We start from the raw sequence: 20,559 nt of genomic DNA on the forward strand, positions 1-20,559 counted from the left end.
GCATTTTTTAATAAAACAAACTGCTGATCTAAATGTGTCCACTGGATGTCGCAATAGCAATTCTGTTAGGCAAGCAAATAGTTTATACCGGGGCGGAAAGTAAACCAACCAGAGGTACATGGGTTAAGCGAGGCCGTGACTCCTCCCCCTCGACCCAACGTTAAACAAACAGGAGTAAAATGAACATTTAAAAATGCAGCATGAGACACTGCACACTGATATAGTTCCGTGGAAATTGTCTTCTGTGCACATTTAAAGAAACTGAACAGTGTGTAATTTACTGCAATACTGTCAGTCTTTTAAGTTTTTATTGAAAATGTTCACACATTGCACAGTTTTTATTTTTCTATTAATACACAGGGATGCCCATGAGGCAGGGAGTAAGTCTTAAAATAGTTTCTACCTCAGTCTGTAAGGTTTGTTGACTTCATCGGCGTTCATTCCAACGAGTATGACGATCCTCCTGGTAGGGGTCCCTTTATGGAGGATACCTGTGCGTGACTTTGATTAACGTGGGAAAACTGGTGCACAGACACGATCCTTGACAGAATCGGGTCAGGGTCCAATGGCATGGAGTCCAAGACAACTAGGGACCCTTTTTTGCTGCAGCCTTCAGCCGCCATCGCAGGCATTGTGGTAGTTCTTAAATATACCGTTTTCCGCCTGCTCCGCAGTTGAGGTCTTCACCGTATCCCTGGCTAGGGGGCAGTCAGGTACTAGGCCTTTGCAAAAGGCCACCTGGGGTAACAGTAGTAAAGGGGTTAACTTCCTAGTGCCCAAAGACCCCATAGAGAAGTCTCCACTACCGGATGCACTTTAACGTCATGCTCAGGATTAACATGTAGAAATGAAAAATGACATATTTAAAACATAGAATAGTTTTCATTTATGCTTTATTTTGTTTCTTGTTTCATCCTAGATGGGCTGTGACTGAAAGTTGAATTGCTTTGTAGATGCATTGAGATTAAGTCTAAATTCATTGTGTTCTTGAAACTGCACCAATGTTTTCCCTAGGGAGGCGTTCGGGTGGCATCCTGACCGGATGGCAGAGCTCCTCACCCTATCTCTAAGGGAGAGCCCCGCCACCTGGCGGAGGAAACTCATTTCGGCCGCTTGTACCCATGATCTTATCCTTTCGGTCATAACCCAAAGCTCGTGACCATAGATGAGGATAGGAACATAGATCAACCGGTAAATTGAGAGCTTTGCGTTTCGGCTCAGCTCCTTCTTCACCACAACGGATCGATACAGCGGCTGCATTACTGAAGAAGCCGCACCGATCCACCTGTTGATCTCACGATCTACTCTTCCCTCACTTGTGAACAAGACTCCTAGGTACTTGAACTCCTCCACTTGGGGCAGGGTCTCATAACCAATCCGGAGATGGCACTCCACCTTTTTCCGGGCGAGAACCATGGACTCGGACTTGGAGGTGCTGATTCACATCCCAGTCGCTTCACACTCGGCTGCGAACCGATCCAGTGAGAGCTGAAGATCCTGGCCAGATGAAGCCATCAGGACCACGTTATCTGCAAAAAGCAGAGACTTAATCCTGCAGCCACCAAACCAGATCCCCTCAACGCCTTGACTGCGCCTAGAAATTTTGTCCATAAAAGTTATGAACAGAATCTGTGACAAAGGCCAACCTTGGCGGAGTGCAACCTTCTGGTAAAGGCAAGGCTTTTTTATTAGCAACCAAAAGTTGCAAACTTTATTGTCGATGTTCTCTACTAAATCCTTTCAGCAAAAATATGGCAATATCGCGAAATGATCAAGTATGACACATAGAATGGACGTGCTATCCCCGTTTAAATAATTAAATATAATTTAAGTAGGCCTTTAAAACTATAGTATATGATGTATCACTTGTAATTGTATAAATGTTCGAAACAAACTTAAACCAAACCAAACCAGTATAGTAATGATGTCAACAGCTGAGCCACAATACTGAAAAGCAATGTTTGAGGCTTATTTTTTTAAATAACATTTTATCGGCTTTAGATTTTCCCTTCTAAGGTTGCTCGTTGTTCGCATTGAATTGAGTTGTTTCTTGCCCTGATGTGGGATCTGAGCCAAGGATGTCGTTGTGGCTTGTGCAGCCCTTTGAGACATCTGTGATTAGGGGCTATGTTGATTGATTAATTGATCACCGATCATTACTCACTGCAGACTTCATGAGACCCACGAACAAAATAAAACACCACTTACTGTACAAGGTCTGCTATCATTAATAGGCTGACTGATAGGATGTTCATATATTCCCATTTCGATGAAAAATGTCTCATAGTCCTTGCGAAGAAACAAGGTGGAGGGGAACAAGTTTCTCGACAGTTTTGGGTCCTAAATGGTTGTCAAAGTGTACCAACTTGTCGGAATACCTACTCAGGCCTTTCATGCCCCGATGAGATGCATGATTTATGATCTAGAAAAAAACTTACAGGGAGCAAGGAAGCAGGGAAGCAGCAGACCACTCGATGATGTAAACATAGGCACACACGGAAGTGATGACGGCACAGCTATAAATAGTGTGTCTGCTTTAATGCTTATAGTAACAAGGTGAAAATGAAAGTTAAAATTCAAGTCACAAAATGTAAATGGAGTATTTTTGGCATTTTTTTAATGGTTATTTATTGGATTTTATGGGCGAAATAGAAAAGCTCCCATTGGCGCCACTGTAAGCGGACTTTTATTTACTTTAATTTACAAATCAAAATGCATGGATACTAGCCGAGAATTAGTGGGTGGCTGAGGGTGGAGTTGGCTCTCTTGGTTGCTTTGTTGGGTCTGCTCCTGTCTCTGGCCATCCTGCTCCCACCCCAGCAGATGATGGCGTGGAACGCAGAGGCCACCACAGTGTATGTTTTTTATCTTATTTTTGTTGTTTGCTTTTGTAGCTGGTTACATCAGCTCTGCTCTTTTGATATCCTTTGTGTTCTTTGATGTTTAATGTTTCCCTCTTACACACATGATTATGTGTGCTATGGCTATGAGTTTTTTACCCCTTGGCCTCAGTCTAAACCCCCTCTTCAGGGGCCCAGGTTTAGACTGATTTTTTTTCTCACTCCCCACAGCTTTTACCTGTTTCTCACCTTTTTTGTAAGGGGTGCCCGAAGTTGGCAGACCCGTCAGCGATCCTGTCCTGTCTCCCTGTAATGTTTGTCTGATCTTGAATGGGATTTTGCTGAAAATGTGAATTATATTTATATATCTTAATTTCACTTTGGGGATTAAGAAAGTATTTCTGATTCTGATTCTGAATAGATACTAGGTAGTACCAATGGAATTTGGTGTTTATACAAGTAACAAATTTGGTACCTAGTCGTAATTATTGACACATGGTTCGTTCACCAAACAACAATGTTTGAACCACTCTGGAATCCTTAAATAAATGTAATGCTAACATGTTTCACCATTTATTTCACAATAAATAATTGGAGGCTCACGTAGAAGCATTTAATCTATTTGTCTTTTTGTCCACCTGGCCTGACCAGGCTAGCTAGTCAGCATCCAGTTTTCTCATAGTTTTTCCAGCAAGCTGCTAACTTGTAAATTATGGATCATTCCTTCACTGCAAATAGGCTTAGACCTAAAAGTGTCTACTTCTTAAATAGTGACAATTGATAAATTCTTTAGGGCTGGAAGAATGTTCATTATTGCTTCAAAGGTACTGATTATTTTCTTATCTGTCCTTTTTCAATGGTAGATTCAATCGTCATTGTAGCTTTCCGAGGAAATAAGGCAACAAAATGAGGGACAGGTCATTTTGACTTGTGATTCATAAGCTAGAGGAAGGTCACTCATTTCTTTCCTTCTGGGCATCGGGCTGGAGAACGAAGTGACGGCCCCAGAGAGACTGATAAGTAAATACAGTTTTAATGGCCTGCGAATGGCCAGTGGAGATCTGCCCTGGCCGGCAGTGGGCAAAACACAGAGGGCGGCAGGGTATTCCGTAGCAGTTATTATTAATGCTATCATAGATCAGATAGACCGCGGGAAGAGAATAAAAGGTTATGATGAAGCTAGGACGTCCCCAACTGACATGAGGAAAAGCTACTGCAGCTGGTTAAGGTCATGGATGAAGGATACCTCCCAAAAAGACTTATGGGATGATTTATTAGATTGAATACGTATAGGACCCGAGGACAGTATGGCCCAGGGAGTTACTGAAGGTCATAGGGTGACATGCAGCTCCTTCAAAAAGCCATCTCAAATTAACCCTACAGTACAGTATTTTGTTCGATTGATTTATTTTTGCCAACTAGTGTAATGTACGAAAGAAAATGCTTTTATACATTTTTTTGTGTAAACTGACTAATATCTTGGTACAAGTACCAACATTATTTTGATACTTTTCAGTCCTTTTCTAAATAAAGGGGACCATAAAAACATGCATTAATGGCTTTATTTTAACAAAAAATCTTAGGGTACATTAAACATGTTTATTATTGCAAGTTCGTCTTTAAATAAAATAGTATTTCAGCCATTCCTTTACCACTTTTGACGTGTGTTTGGGGTCATCGTCCTGCGGGAACACCCAACTGCGCCCAAGACCCAACCTCCAGGCTGATGATTTTAGGTTGTCCTGAAGAATTTGAAGGTAATCCTCATTTGACAATGTCCTATTTACTCTCTGTAAAGCACCAGTTCCATTGGCAACAAAACCTGAGCAGAGCCCAGAGCATAATATGCTTGATAGTAGGGTGTCACATTTGGCGAGGTCGGGTCGGGGTTGGTTCTCCCGGAATGTGGAATGGACGGCTCTGGACGACAGTGTGATGTAGGAGAGGATTTATTAACATAAATCTCCCAGCTACCAAAAAGACAGAACAAACAAAAGAAAAACCTGCCGATCGCACGGGGAGCTAAGGAAACACAGGCGCAAGAATCAAGAACATGCAAAAAATGAAGCCACACCGACCGTGGCGAGCAACGTGAATAAATAGCTCTCTGATTAGTGCTTAACAGCAGGTGAACGTACAGGGCACTAATCAGAGGCAGGTGAAACCAATTAGTACCCATGGAAACCAAAACAAACACCCAAAGTGCACAAAACAGGAACCTAGATAGTCCAAAACAAACAGAACATAACTAAACAAAAGATGATCTGGATCACGGATCATGACATAGTGATGGTGTTCCTGGGATTAAAGGCCTCACCTGGGGCGGTATAGCTCGGTTGGTAGAGTGGCCGTGCCAGCAACTTGAGGGTTGCAGGTTCGATTCCCGCTTCCGCCATCCTAGTCACTGCCGTTGTGTCTTTGGGCAAGACACTTTACCCACCTGCTCCCAGTGCCACCCACACTGGTTTAAATGTAACTTAGATATTGGGTTTCACTATGTAAAGCACTTTGAGTCACTAGAGAAAAGCGCTATATAAATATAATTCACTTCACTTTTTCCTCCAAACATATTGCTGGGTATTGTGGCCAAAAAGCTCAATTTTTGTTTCCTCTGACATCACATGATCAAAGATAAGACCGTCTGGAGGAAAATTCTGCAGTCACATCAAAAGTAGTAAAAGGAATGGCTAAATCAGGTTAGAATTAAGGTTTTAGAAGGGCCTTCACAAAGTCCTGACTTAAACGTGTTTGACAATGCTGAAGAAACAAGTCTGTGTTAGAAAACCAACACATTTAGCCGAACTGCACCAATTTTGTCAAGACGAGTGGTGCAAACAATTCAACCAGACGCTTGCCAGAAGCTTGTGGATGGCTACCAAAAGCGCCTTATTGCAGTGAAACTTGCCAAGGGACATGTAACCAAATATTAACATTGCTGTATGTATAATTTTGACCCAGTAGATTTGGTCACATTTTCAGTAGACCCTGTGTTTATTTTGACAGCCTTAGTATGAAAATATCTGTATAGAGCAGGGGTAGGGAACCTATGGCTCGCGAGCCAGATGTGGCTCTCTCTTTTGATGACTGCATCTGGCTCTCGGATAAATCTGAGCTGACATTGCTTAACACGATAAGTAATGAATAATTCCACTTGTGATTACAGTGTTAAAAATAATGTTCAAAATATAAAACATTCTCATGCATTTTTAATCCATCCATCCGTTTTCAACTGCACCTGTTCAAGAAGTTGCGTTAATGGTAAGAAGTTATTTATTTATTATTGGTTAGTGTGGGGCTTGCCCTCCTGGGGGTTCTTCAGACCACCAAGCACCAACCTGAGAGCCTGTTTCAGGGTTACAATATTGTTTTATTTTTCAATAAGTCTCTCAGTTGCTTTCCAGCAATTGTATTTTTCTCTTTCGTTCTCGCTCGCGCTCTGGCTCCAGCCCCAACCCCGTCTCTCCTCCTTGCTGCTGCTAATAACAGAGCAACAGGTGATTAGATAACAAGGCCCAGGTGGACCATCTACGCACCTGTCGCTGATTTCAAGGCTGGTCCTGGCACACCCCAGTTTGCTGCAGGCCCGCAGGCCACGCCCCCTCCACAGTTATCATCAGAATAACAATGTCATTACAAGGAATAACAGACCTATTATACTCTAGAAATGTTGGTCTTACTTAAAATTGCACGTGTTTAGTTGTGTTCAGTGTTAAAATAAATATTATATGGCTCTTACGGAAATACATTTTAAAATATTCGGCTTTTTGGCTCTCTCAGCCAAAAAGGATCCCGACCCCTGGTATAGAGATAGGTACCAAAATTTGGTACTTCTATAGGCTCTGACCGAAATTCACACATCAATCAATGTAAAATCAAACAATGCCATTTCATATTTTTTGATTAATTCCGCGGTACCTTTTACTGGTACAGTATTGATTCAAATTTGAAAAGGTACCCATCCATAGCTGTGCATCCTTACATGTATGGAATGGCATTTCAATCCTAGTTCCATTTCTGACACATGAAAGCTTGTTAGACATCACAGACTACTAGACCTTTCTTCCATCCTCAAAGTCTTAAGACCAAGACACAGAGAGGCCTGCGGGTCCAAATGCCACATCTGTTGAGATGTAATATGTATTACTTTATTAGTGCACCTCCCTAAAAGTATACGAGCTCTGTGTTGGCCCTCCTTGGACAGGAGATGGATGATGTGTGCGTGTTTATACTGCGGCCTACCTGTCAGTAATTTAGCCTGTAAAATGTATTTGCCATATGCAGAGCCTGTAGGAGTTCTGATATGTTTTAATGACTTGCAGCTCCGGAGTATGTAACTTATACCACTTGGGCTCTGCTCTGTGTGTTTCTGTCTTTGTTTCCCAGCTCCTCAATAGACCAAAGCATGGCCTGCGTTAGGGGATTTAGCTGAGTGACAGACTCCTTTAGGATGGACCAGCAGCCCACCATTAAAACATGGAATGGGACTTCTCTCTATCCCACGTCTAATGCTTTTTGCAGGGAGGTTGGTTCCATCATCAAAATGCACTCATGTAGAAAGAAGCAAAACCTTGGTTTCATGTTGATTACTAACGGAATGAAAAGTCACTTAACAGATGTCTTTAACATAAGGCTGGATGAAGACGCCTTAACTGAAATTTGTTCTGAAAACTAACATAACTACCTTATTTTCTGGACCATAGGGCGCGCCAGATTATAATGCGCACTGCTGATGAATGGTCTATTGTCCATCTTTTTTAATATAAAAAGCGCACCCTGACTAGACTTTAGATCAGGGGTCGGTAACCTTTTTGGCTGAGAGAGCAAAAAAGCCAAATATTTTAAAATGTATTTCCGTAAGAACCATATAATATTTCTTTTAACACTGAACACAACTAAACACGTGCATAAGTAAGACCAATATTTCTAGAGTATAATAGGTCTCTTATTCTTTGTAATAACATTGTTATTCTGAAGCTAACTATGGAGGGGGCGTGGCCCGCCGGCCTGCAGCGAACTGGGGTGTGCCAGGACCGGCCTCGAAATCAGCGAGAGCTGCATAGATGGCCCACCTAAGCCTTGTTATCTAACCACCTGTCGCTCTGTTATAAGCAGCAGCCAGGAGGAGAGACGGGGTTGGGGCTGGAGCCAGAGCGCAAGCGAGAACGAAAGAGAAAAATACAATTGCTGGAAAGCAACTGAGAGACTTATTGAAAAATAAAACAACAGTGTAACCCTGAAACGAGCTCTTATGTCGGTGCTTGGTTGTCTGAAGAACCCCCAGGGGGACAAGCCCCACACTAACCAATAATAAATAAATAACTTCTTAACGCAACTTCTTGAACAGGTGCGGTAGTAAACGGATGGATGGACTAAAAATGCATGAGAATGTTTTATGTTTTGAACTATATTTTTTAGCACTTATTACAAGTGGAATTATTCATTACTTATCGTGTTAAGCAATGTCAGCTCAGATTTATCCGAGAGCCAGATGCAGTCATCAAAAGAGCCACATCTGGCTCGCGAGCCATAGGTTCCCTACCCCTGCTTTAGATGATATCATTATGACATTTGGATAGGAGAGGATAGGATAGGACTTTATTATCATTGCACACGTACAACAAAACTATGTTTTCAGGACAAACCCATTCAAGATTTGACAAACAAACAGTGTACAGGGTTACAGAACAGAAACGCTGATGGGTCGCCAAAGATGAAAAAAAGGTAAAACGCTGTGGAAGAAGATTAGTAAAAAAATACAATCTAGACTGGGCTCCTCAGGGGGCCTAGTCTGGAGTGGGAAAGAAACCTCAATGCCATGCACACATGAACATGTTACACATTATCACAAAAATTTGCAAAAGAGGGCGGGGTGTTGGGGCCCCGGAGGTCGACTGGTGCTATGAAGCGCTGCCAGCCGTCCATCACCCCGAGGGTATTCAAGCGGTGGGGTGGGGAGGGTGTGTGTGTGTATATGCCCATTGTCTTGGGTGTGTTGATGTAGTGTTCATAGGCCTGGGGCCGTTCTGCATGCAAGCAAAAGTTCGACTCCAGGTGTCGATAAGGAGGGAGGGAGGTCAAAAGCGTCCATCATTTAGGTGTCCTCGGGGATGTTTTCAGAACAGCCTGTTCCTGTTGTTTACAGCTTCAAGGCCCTTTGAGGGAGTCAAATCGTAGATTAGGATGTTTGTTTTCCGAGAGCAGATATTACAATGGCTTGTCTATTCCATTCGTCCATGCTGGCCCTCATATTCAATTTTTCCTATTTGGATCATGAAAATGAAGTGTATTCAAGTAAAACATTTAAACAAATGTTCCTGGAAAACAGTCTGATAATAAAATTGCATTTGTGTCCAAATATAGGGCTCTTTTTTTTAAGGTAATACAAATTATGCAAGCGTGAAATAACCTGTATATAATCATGGTTAATCTAAATTCAATCGTGTGATTAATTTTATTAAAATAACTACTTAACATAAGTAATAACACATTTTTAAGTTAATTTGAATTATGCAAATGAATAATAACCTGTGATTATTATTCCATTTATCCATCCATTTTCTACCACTTAATATTCAATAATCCAAATTCAAAATGGTATGTCAAAAAAAATGTGATTAATCACAAAAATGTATCGCGTTAATCATGCAATTTGTTTTGACCGTACATTCTCTTTTGACTTCTAAGTACACCCAGACTGAACTTTGGATAAAAAAGTTACCAGGTTTTTAGAAAATAAATGACGTACTTTCGTGTAAAGCCTTTACAAAAAATTATCCTGGATGACATTCTGACAATAAAATTGCATTTGCGCTCAAATGTTAGGGTTTATCCTTAAGACATTTGAAATTATGCAAGCAAGTAATAACTCAAAAGTGTCATTAATCTGATTAAATAAAATAATCATTTGACAACACTTATATATTACACAGTATATGTATATTTTAATAAGATTAGTCTCACATTTGATCAATCTAATGTTGAGTATTAACAAATATTGCTTATATAAGTCTAAATATATATATATACATGGATAATAACAAATCATATATTAATGACACAATTCATATATATGTATATAGATTTCTGTTTCCATAGCTTTTTTAAAAAAAAATATATACATATATAAATATATTAATCAGTTTTGAATTTGGTTAGATATGTCTGGATATATGAAGAACAACAATCATGTATTAATGATATGGGCAGCACGGTGCAACAGGGGTTAGTGCGTCTGCCTCACTATATGAAGCTCCTAAGTAGTCCTGGGTTCAATCCCGGGCTCGGGATCTTTCTGTGTGGAGTTTGCATGTTCTCCCCGTGACTGCGTGGGTTCCCTCTGGATACTCCGGCTTCCTCCCACTTCCAAAGACATGCACCTTGGGATAGGTTGATTGGCAACACTAAATTGGCCCTAGTGTGTGAATGTTGTCCGTCTATCTGTGTTGGCCCTGCGATGAGGTGGCGACTTGTCCAGGGTGTACGACGCCTTCCGCCCGAATGCAGCTGAAATAGGCTCCAGCGACCACCTGCGACTCGAAGGGAATAAGCGGTAGGAAAAGGATGGATGGATGTCCATCACAAATACATGCTTCATGATTAATTATGCAAATTAGACGATGAAAGAGCTGCAAAGATTAATAGATTGATTGGATTAAAAATTGTGTCTATCTAATAAAAATGGATAAAATCCGGACCACACGTTAAAGTACGGATGATTGTCACACACAGACTAGGTGATGGCAAAATGATTCTCTGCATTTGACCCATCACCCTTGATCACCCCCTGGGAGGTGAGGGGAGCAGTGAGCAGCAGCGGCGGCCGCGCCCGGGAGTCGTTTTTGGTGATTTAACCCCCAATTCCAACCCTTGATGCTGAGTGTCAAGCGGGGAGATAATGGGTCCCATTTTTATAGTCTTTGGTATGACTCGGCCGGGGTTTGAACTCACAACCTACCGATCTCAGGGCGGACACTCTAACCACTAGACCACTGAGTTGGTTAGTAGAGTACATGGTTTCTGGCGTGCCAAAGAACTTTAGAAAGGTTCCCGTGACTCCCTCGCGATTCCAAAAAGGGACAAGCGGTAGAAAATGGATGGATGGAAATTGGCCCTAGTGTGTGAATGTGAGTGTGAGTGTTGTCTGTCTATCTGTGTTGGCCCTGGGATGAGTTGGCAACTTGTCCAGGGTGTACACCGCCTTCCGCCAAAATGCAGCTGAGATAGGCTCCAGCGACCCCCCGCGACCCCGAAGGGAATAAGCGGTAGGAAATGGATGGATGGAAATTGGCCCAGTCCATTGTATGGCTGTACATACTTAATGATTAATTATGCAAATTAGACAATGAAAGGGGCTGCAAAGTTCAATAGAATGTGGATCCTTGATTTTTATTGTTACTTCGTTAAATTGTTTATTGCGTGTACCTAATTAAAATGGATAAAATCCGGACCACATGGAATACATAGTTTCCGGCGTGCACAAGAACTTTAGATAGGTTCCAGCGACGCCCCCGCGATTCCAAAAAGGGACAAACGGTAGAAAAATGGATGGATGGAAATTGGCCCTAGTGTGTGAATGTGAGTGTGAATGTTGTCTGTCTATCTGTGTTGGCCCTGCGATGAGATGGCGACTTGTCCAGTGTGTACGCTGCCTTCCGCCCGAATGCAGCTGAGTTTGGCTCCAGCGACCCCCCGCCACCCCAAAAGGGACAAGCGGTAGAAAATGGATGGATGGAAATTGGCCCTAGTGTGTGAATGTGAGTGTGAATGTTATCTATCTGTGTTGGCCCTGCGATGAGGTGGCGACTTGTCCAGGGTGTACATTAACTTCCGCCCGAATGCAGCTGAGATAGGCTCCAGCGACCCCCCGCCGTCCCAAAAGGGACAAGCGGTAGAAAAATGGATGGATGGAAATTGGCCCTAGTGTGTGAATGTGAGTGTGAATGTTGTCTGTCTATCCGTGTTGGCCCTACGATGAGATGGCGACTTGTTCAGGGTGTACGCCGCCTTCCGCCTGCATGTAAGTGAGATAGGCTCCAACGACCCCCCGCCACCCCAAAAGGGACAAGCGGTAGAAAATGGATGGATGGAAATTGGCCGTCCATCCGAGTGTGAATGTTGTCAGTCTATCTGTGTTGGCCCTGCGATGAGGTGGCGACTTGTCCAGGGTGTACCCCAACTCCCGCCTGAATGCAGCTGAGATAGGCTCCAGCGACTCCCCCGACACCCCAAAAGGGACAAGCGGTAGAAAATGGATGGATGGAAATTGGCCCTAGTGTGTGAATGTAAGTGTGAATGTTGTCTATCTGTGTTGGCCCTGCGATGAAGAGGCGACTTGTCCAGAGTGTACTCCGCTTTTCGCCCGAATGCAGCTGAGATAGGCTCCAGCGACCCCCCGCCATCCCAAAAGAGAAAAACGGTAGAAAATGGATTGATGAAAATTGGCCCTAGTGTGTGAATGTGAGTGTGAATGTTGTCTGTCTATCTGTGTTGGCCCTGCGATGAGGTGGTGACTTGTCCAGGGTGTACTCCACCTTCCCCCAAAATGCAGCTGAGATAGGCTCCAACGACCCCCCGCCATCCCAAAAGGGAAAAACGGTAGAAAATGGATTGATGAAAATTGGCCCTTATGTGTGAATGTGAGTGTGAATGTTGTCTTTCTATCTGTGTTGGCCCTGCGATGAGGTGGCGACTTGTTCAGGGTGTACGCCGCCTTCCGCCTACATGTAAGTGAGATAGGCTCCAACGACCCCCCGCCACCCCAGAAGGGACAAGAGGTAGAAAATGAATGGATGGAAACGCATATCCCTCAACACTGACCAAATAGATTTTAATAGCCAAACATCTTGTCAGTTGATTATTCTTTCCACAAGGGGTCGCTGATGCACTCTAACAGGTCGGGACGCAACATTTAATAATTATTAAAAAAAAAAATCGGTTTAAGTAAATATCTGCAATTATTGTATTGACACAAACAATACCACTAATAGGAGTATTTTTTCGAAACGGTTTAAAAAAAAAATTAAAACTTTTATTTAAACGCTTTGAGTGCGATGTTGGTCCTATGTGTGTGCGTGGTGTGGCGCGCCACTCGCCCCCCTGACGTGTGCCAGTACAACTTACTGTCACCGCCGCCACCGCCGCCTCCTTTCTTTCCCGGACGCGCTTCGGCCGCGGCAGCCACGGAAACTGGAAGTCGTGACTTTCGTAGAATCTTTTGACGTCCAAGTCAGCTAGAGGCTGCGGTTGTGTGTGTCCTCCCCTCACCCTTGTACGGGCGGAAGTTGACGTCCAAGTCATCGAGGCTGCGGTTGTGTGTGTCCCCCGGTGCTGTACGGGCGGAAGTTGTCATCCAAGTCAGCTAGAGGCTGCGTTTGCGTGTCCCCCCTCGGCGCTGTACGGGCGGAAGTTGTCGTCGGGACTTTTCGTGGGATGTGATACCAGTGCAAGGGTTCGGATTTCAACTTTTCGCTATTTTCTTCTTCTTCCCTCCCATACATGATGCATATTACGCATGCATGGGGCTGCCGAATTTTTGGACTATGCGCCGGACGCAGCAACCAACTTCAAGAAGCTTCTGTCACTAACTAATGCGGGGAGGCACCGTGGCGCACATTTGGCAGCGTTTAAAATCTTCAAAATGAAGCTTAAAATTTTTTTTAGTCAAGGAGGACAGCAAAAAATCAAAATTTTTTTTTTTTTACTATAGTCATTCAGCATCCATTTAGAATGATGCACCAGGTCACACTTTCCCTTTGAACTTGAAACATTTTGGATTTTTCTTGGTGGATTGTTCCCCTCCACCTTAATAGTCCGAGAAACATGTTGCACATTCTCCTGTTTCTGTCTTTGGCGTTACTTTTGAAAGGTAAGAACATTTTTTGAATCATTTACTCACACTTTTCCCAGCCTTTTTTTAAAGGTATTTTCAAAACTTTTATTTACAATTTTCAACATACAATACATACAAACCCCGTTTCCATATGAGTTGGGAAATTGTGTTAGATGTAAATATAAACGGAATACATAATTTGCAAATCTTTTTCAGCGTATATTCAGTTGAATATCCTACAAAGACAACATATTTGATGTTCAAACTGATAAACATTTTTTTTTGCAAATACCGTATTTCCTTAAATTGCCCCCAGGGCGCTAATTAATTTAAAACCTCTTCTCACTCCTGCCCTTACCAAAGGCATGTGGTAAAAGTAAGCATGCACTAATTATTTTAAAACCTCTTCTCACTCCTGCACTTACCAAAGGCATGCAGTAAAAATTTGAGTGTGATGTAAGCTTGGACCTTAAATCCTACTGAATAGCTCTTAATCTTCTTCCTTTTAGGCGATTTCAAATTACCGCTATTGAAATCAGCCTCCTCCATTTTGAAAATGATGACAGGGGACGTGTCACTCGTGACGTCACGAGTTTGACCAGGCGGTAATACTAAGCATGCGCTAATTATTTTGCGAAGCGAGTTTGACCCGGCGGTAATTCAAGGCAGGCGCATACTACATCCCCGGCGGCAATTCAAGGAATTGAGGTAATCATTAACTTTAGAGTTTGAGGCCAGCAACACGTGACAAAGAAGTTGGGAAAGGTGGCAATAAATACTGATAAAGTTGAGGAATGCTCATCAAACACTTATTTGGAACATCACACAGGTGTGCAGGCTAATTGGGAACAGGTGGGTGCGTAAAATACGACAGCGCAGACCCGGACTGTTAAACGACTGAAGCTCTACATAAAACAAGAATAGGAAAGAATTCCACTTTCAAAGTTTCAACAATGAGTTTCCTCAGTTCCCAAACGTTTATTGAGTGTTGTTAAAAGGAAAGGTGACGTAACACAGTGGTGAACATGCCCTTTCCCAACTACTTTGGCATGTGTTGCAGTCATGAAATTCTAAGTTAATTATTATTTGCAAAAAAAATAAAAATAAAGTTTATGAGTTTGAACATCAAATATCTTGTCTTTGTAGAAAAGGATTTGCAAATCATTGTATTCCGTTTATATTTACTTAAAAAGAATACGACCGGAAAATTATACTTTCCCGAAATAAATGGATTTTATTGTCTAAGTTTATGAGTTGCAGTATGTTTAGAACTATATAAAGATGTATTAAATTAGTTCATTTTGACAAAAAAACGACATCAATTCCAGGCGTCTGGGCAAAGCCGCACACGTCACTGGTAGCAAAAATGGCACCTGTTGTTTGGTTGGCGGCTTCACGGTGGCAGAGGGGTTAGTGCGTCTTCCTCACAATACGAAGTTCCTGCAGTCCTGGGTTCAAACTCAGGCTCAGGATCTTTCTGTGTGGAGTTTGCATGTTCTCCCCGTGAATGCGTGGGTTCCCTCCGGGTACTCCGGCTTCCTCCCACCCCCAAAGACATGCACCTGGGGATAGGTTGATTGGCAACACTAAATTGGCCTTAGTGTGTGAATGTGAGTGTGAATTTTGTCTGTCTATCTGTGTTGGCCCTGCGATGAGGTGGCGACTTGTTCAGGGTGTACCCCGCCTTCCGCCCGATTGTAGCTGAGATAGGCGCCGGCGCCCCCCGCCACCCCAAAAGGGAATAAGCGGTAGAAAAATGGATGGAGAAAATGGATGTTTGGTTGGCAGTACTCTCTTTATACAAGACTCTGCCACCAGTGGCACGCAGGCTCCATCTAGTGGCATGCCAAATAATTACCTAATTAAATATATCAACACAGTGTTACTTTACAAACTGTGTGTAACGTTACAGCGGACACAAATATTGAATATAATTAAAAAAACAACCTGAACCTTGTTTTTAATGAATACTTAGGACTACTATGCTACTGTATTATGCTGGTGCTTGTGGAGCCAAGTGTTTTCTGAGGTAGTACTTGGTGAAAACATTTGAGAACCACTGTATTTATCCTGTTTGTATTAACATAATAAGGATTACGCTATTGTCCGTAATATGATATTTAATTTCTATGATGACACCAATATTCCAAAGGTTTTTTTCATAAAACTGGCTGTAAAGATAAGAGCATGTCTGCATTGGAAAACCATTTGAATATTAATGCTTAGGTTTGTCCCGGTCTGACTCTTGCTGACAATGCAAATTCCTGTCTCGTGACCATGAATCAATCATATGGAGCCCCAAAGGGGACCTCTGAGTTTAGACAGGCTGGAGCTCGGAGGAGATCTGAGGGCAGGTTAGCGGCTGACTAAGTGAACCCTCCTGCCTTGTGGGCAAAATATGTCCTCCCAAATTTTACTTCGTCCTGTGGTTCTCAAACTTTTTTTTATTTTTTTATTTTTTTTTTACCAAGTACCAACTCAGAAAACACTTGGCCTTCCAAGTACCACCATAATGACCAACATTAAAATGCAGCAGCACAGTAGGCCTGAGTATTCATTAAAAACAGGGTAGAGGTTTTATTAACGCGTATATTTAATATTTTTGTCCAATGTGAAATTACACACAGTTTGAACAGTAGCACTATGTTTAGATATAGAAACATAAAACACTGTACTTTAATCAAGTGATTTTATTTTTTTTGCGTACCACTAGATGGAGCCACTAGACACGGGGTGTCCAAACTTTTTCCACTTATGGCCACAGAATGAAAAATCAAAGCAAGCGGGGGCCATATTGATATTTTTTTACTTTAAAAACCAATACACTATATGTATAACCAATATACATTTAGGCCTCCACTCAGACTTGATCCCGGGGACCCACAAGGGTTTTGGTAAAAAAAACATAAAAAATGTGTCAATATTCAGTATTATTCTCTTTATTATGCGGGCGCCAGCGCCCCCCGCGACCCCTAAAAGGGAATAAGTGGTAGGAAATGGATGGATGGATGGATTATTCAAGTTTTAAATCTCCAGATCAACATTAGGTCCATCTGTCAATATAATGATTTTAAAGATTTAAGTTGTTTGCTCTTTTTGTCAAAGAAAATGTTACGCCTGTGCGGCATTGTGATGCCGAATTGTTCCTTCGAGGATGCGTCAAATTACAACACAGCGAAAGGTATGAACTAACGATTTATTTAACAAAATGTGCTAGAGAACAAAAATACTGGAGCTAAGAAAAGGCAAACAAAAGACGCTAGTATGAAAGCTAAGATAAACAAATAGTAAACTTAACTGGCGCATAGGCACACAAAGGGGAAAAAAAAACATTTAGCATGAGAGCTAAGCAGGACTAAAATTGCGCAGCATGAGAGCTCGCGAGAATAATACAGAAATTGCATGTAAGCAAAAGCTCAAAGCAGACGTACCGTTGTGTATGAAAACATTAGAGTCCCAGGCAGAAAAATGAAAAGAGGAAGGCTTATAAAGGGAAGGTGATTATTTGTAGCAGGTGTGCGGGACTGTGAGGAGCCGGTGAACTAATGAGTGACCATGGTGACGGAACAAACAGGAAATAAGAGGTAGAATGACGGAGTGATACAACAATGGAAACAATAAACAATAATATGAGAAGATCCGAGTACGGATCTTAACAGAGAACCCTGTTTTTTGATGGAAAAAACACAACATATGCAATATTATCACCCAATATATTTTTAAGTGGAATATTTGAGATTATATAATAATTGGAGCCTTAAAAAAGTCAATAACTAATAACGCCATTGTTTTTAAGTGTTATTTTTTGAGCAATGACACTTAAAAACAAATCACACTAAAATATTGGGGATCCAAAAGAGTCTTACTCATTAAAGTGTTAAAAAAATAAATTATACATTTTTTTACTGTTTACTTTTAACACAATAATCTCAAGATCAACTTCAGATCTATCTGTCAATTATAAGTTTTATTGTTGTTTATGTTTTTTGTTTGTTCATTTTAGGCCCTTCTTTTAAAAAAAAAAACAGCTCAGTTTTTTATATGGCAAACACAAATTATGCAACATTTTCCCCCCAAAACATCTCAAAGTGGAAAATTTTACATGACGTAATTGGAGCCTTGAATAGGTCAATAATTCATAATGACATTGATTTTGATTCATTATTTTTTTTTTCTTAAGAAAGAAACTGCCTTGTGTTATTAGAGTAAACATTGCAACATTTTCTTGCTACATTTCACCCGTTTGCTCTTTTTTTATCACTTTTCACGTCTTAAAAATTTTTCAATCGTATTTTTACAATGGGCCGTGGGGCCGTTGAAAAATTACCTGCGGGCCGCAAATGGCCCCCGGTCCGCACTTTGGACACCCCTGCACTAGACGATACATGTACCACAGTTTGAGAAACATTGACTTAGACGATAGGTCATTTATGCAGTCACTCTTAATGTTCTACCACTTATGCACACCTATATGAACAATTTAGAGTCTCTAATTAACCCAGCATACCTATTTTTGGAATATGAGCGAAAGCCAAACCATGTAAGCCCCGCTATAGATCAGTGGGAGAACCCACTATCATTTTACCGTGAATTGATTAACATGGACCCTGACTTAAACAAGTTGAAAAACTTATTTGGATGTTATCATTTAGTGGTCAATTGTACGGAATATGTACTATACAGTGCATCCATCCATCCATTTTCTACCGCTTATTCCCTTTCGGGGTCGCGGGGGGCGCTGGCGCCTATCTCAGCTACAATCGGGCGGAAGGCAGGGTACACCCTGGACAAGTCGCCACCTCATCGCAGGGCCATATACTGTGCAATCTACTAATAAAAGTCTCAATCAATCAATCCCTTGGGCTGGATATCGTTTAAAAATGTCGATACCAGTACCAATACCAGTACCCTTAAAACAATACCGATACCAACTGAGTACTTCATTCGATATTAATCATGTGAAAAGAATGCAATGGGTTGCGTAATTGTCACCACTCCCCCCCATTCAAGATTTTTACACAGATACATTTTGAAAGTGCTCAAATATTTATTAAATAACTGCACATATATGTACAACAATGATTTTGGCTGTGTAATTAGTAGGGGTGTAACGGTACACAAAATTGTCGGTTCGGTACATACCTCGGTTTAGAGGTCATGGTTCGGTTCATTTTCGGTACAGTAAGAAAACAACAAAATATACATTTTTTGGTTATTTATTTACCAAATTTGTAAACAATGACTTTATCCTTTTAACATTGGAAACACTATAATACTTCTGCCCATGTTAATCAACATTAAACTACCTCAACTTGTTGCTCAAATTAAATACAATGACAAAGTTTTTCTTCTACATATAAAAAGTGCAACATTAAACAGTTTCAAGTCAACTCATCATGCTTAATTTATTACAGCATTTGGGAAGCCTGTAGTTGATTTTTATTATGGAAATGTTATATTTTTATCAACATGTGATAGCAGGGAACCTGCCATTCAAAATTAGGCTGCTATATTACTAATGATTAATGTAACTATAGCTGAAAAAATAGCACAATAGCAATAGGAGAGACTATTCATCCCTGAACACCATGGAGTTCATGTAGGCTTTATGATGCAGTTATATTATTATATCACTAGCATACACACGCATGCATGCACACACACACATACCGCATAATGAGCTAACACACACACCGCAAAATGAGCTAACGTTACGCTAAAAGTTAATTAGCCTTCACCTCAAGCCAGGACTGCGAGCGAGCTGAGTTGCAGTTTGTTTCTAGAACGTAATCTAGAACGTTGACTGGGAAATGTTTATTATAATTTGAAGAGAGTCCGCTGCTCACCTGCTTAACACCTATCTGCTCGACGCTGAAGCGCAGACTACATGCGCTCTGAATATGCACTGCTGATTGGTTGTTAACGCTTTGAATACGCACTGCCGATTGGCTGTTACCGCTATATATGTAACCAATCAGATGGTTGTGTGGGTGGGACAATGATGGGTCCTGTGTAGGAGACAGAGGCAAAACGAAGCGGAGCAGCTTGTTAAGACTTTAGCTTAGGCGGCTACTTCATATGTTCATGTGGAAACTTGTTCGGTACACTTCCGAACCGAACCGGAACCCCCGTACCGAAACGGTTCAATACAAATACACGTACCGTTACACTCCTAGTAATTAGCGAGCAAGCTAAGCTAGCGTTAGCGCACATGCCTACGACATGCCCAAAACGATTTACTTACAATACTTACAATACAATACATGTTTTAACACACAAATGATAAGTACTGTTAATGCAGTAACCATTTATATATTACTTGAAATGATCGACGGTTGAGCAGTGTCCGGTTGAAATGACGACGACGATGCTGGTTTTGTCAAACCCAGCCTTTTAAACACAGTACAGGTCTTCCCCCTTAAGTTTGCTCCGTACTTTATGAGGTGTTAAATCATATTGCTGGCATTCCTATTGTTGGCTGACTTTTGCTAGCATTTATTTACGTGTTAGAACGCATAAAAGACAGAAATATGTATGCTTGTCTTCCTTAGGGATTGTGAATAAGCAAGATTCCCCAAAAAAGAGCAATTCCCCTTTAAGAATGGTGTTGATACTTTTAAACTGTCAATATCACTCACCATAAATACATAGAAAAAGTTCCATTTAATATATGTCATCGATATCGACATTGGTATCAGCTGGTCTGATTCATGGATGATCAATATCCAAACCGACAGCATAGAACCCTGGTCGGAACATTCCTAACAAAGAATAGAATAGAATAAAAAGTACTTTATTGATCCCTGGGGTTAAATTCAGCACCACAGTTCGCTCACAATAGACAATAATAATAATAGATAATATAATTCATATCATACATTATGTACATAA

At 41.4% G+C, this 20,559-nt stretch overlaps 1 protein-coding gene and 1 long non-coding RNA gene across 2 annotated transcripts in view; one reads left to right on the forward strand and one right to left on the reverse strand.

Annotated features, from left to right (window-relative positions):
- Positions 1–8,418: 8,418 nt before the first annotated feature.
- Positions 8,419–13,399, reverse strand: LOC133556708 (uncharacterized). The gene is made up of 2 exons (XR_009807575.1): positions 12,960–13,399; positions 8,419–8,992 (listed from the first exon to the last, which is right to left on the reverse strand). It is a non-coding gene; the product is annotated as an uncharacterized LOC133556708 (long non-coding RNA).
- The window catches only part of si:dkeyp-14d3.1 (transmembrane protein 132C), a 414,649-nt gene continuing 407,030 nt past the window's right edge, over positions 12,941–20,559 (forward strand). The window contains exon 1 of the mRNA XM_061906884.1: positions 12,941–13,704. Coding sequence (XP_061762868.1) covers positions 13,659–13,704 — 46 coding nt within the window. The 5' untranslated portion in view covers positions 12,941–13,658. The remainder of the gene's footprint in view (positions 13,705–20,559) is intronic.

This window comes from Nerophis ophidion, linkage group LG07 (assembly GCF_033978795.1).
Source record: "Nerophis ophidion isolate RoL-2023_Sa linkage group LG07, RoL_Noph_v1.0, whole genome shotgun sequence".
NCBI lineage: Eukaryota > Metazoa > Chordata > Actinopteri > Syngnathiformes > Syngnathidae > Nerophis > Nerophis ophidion.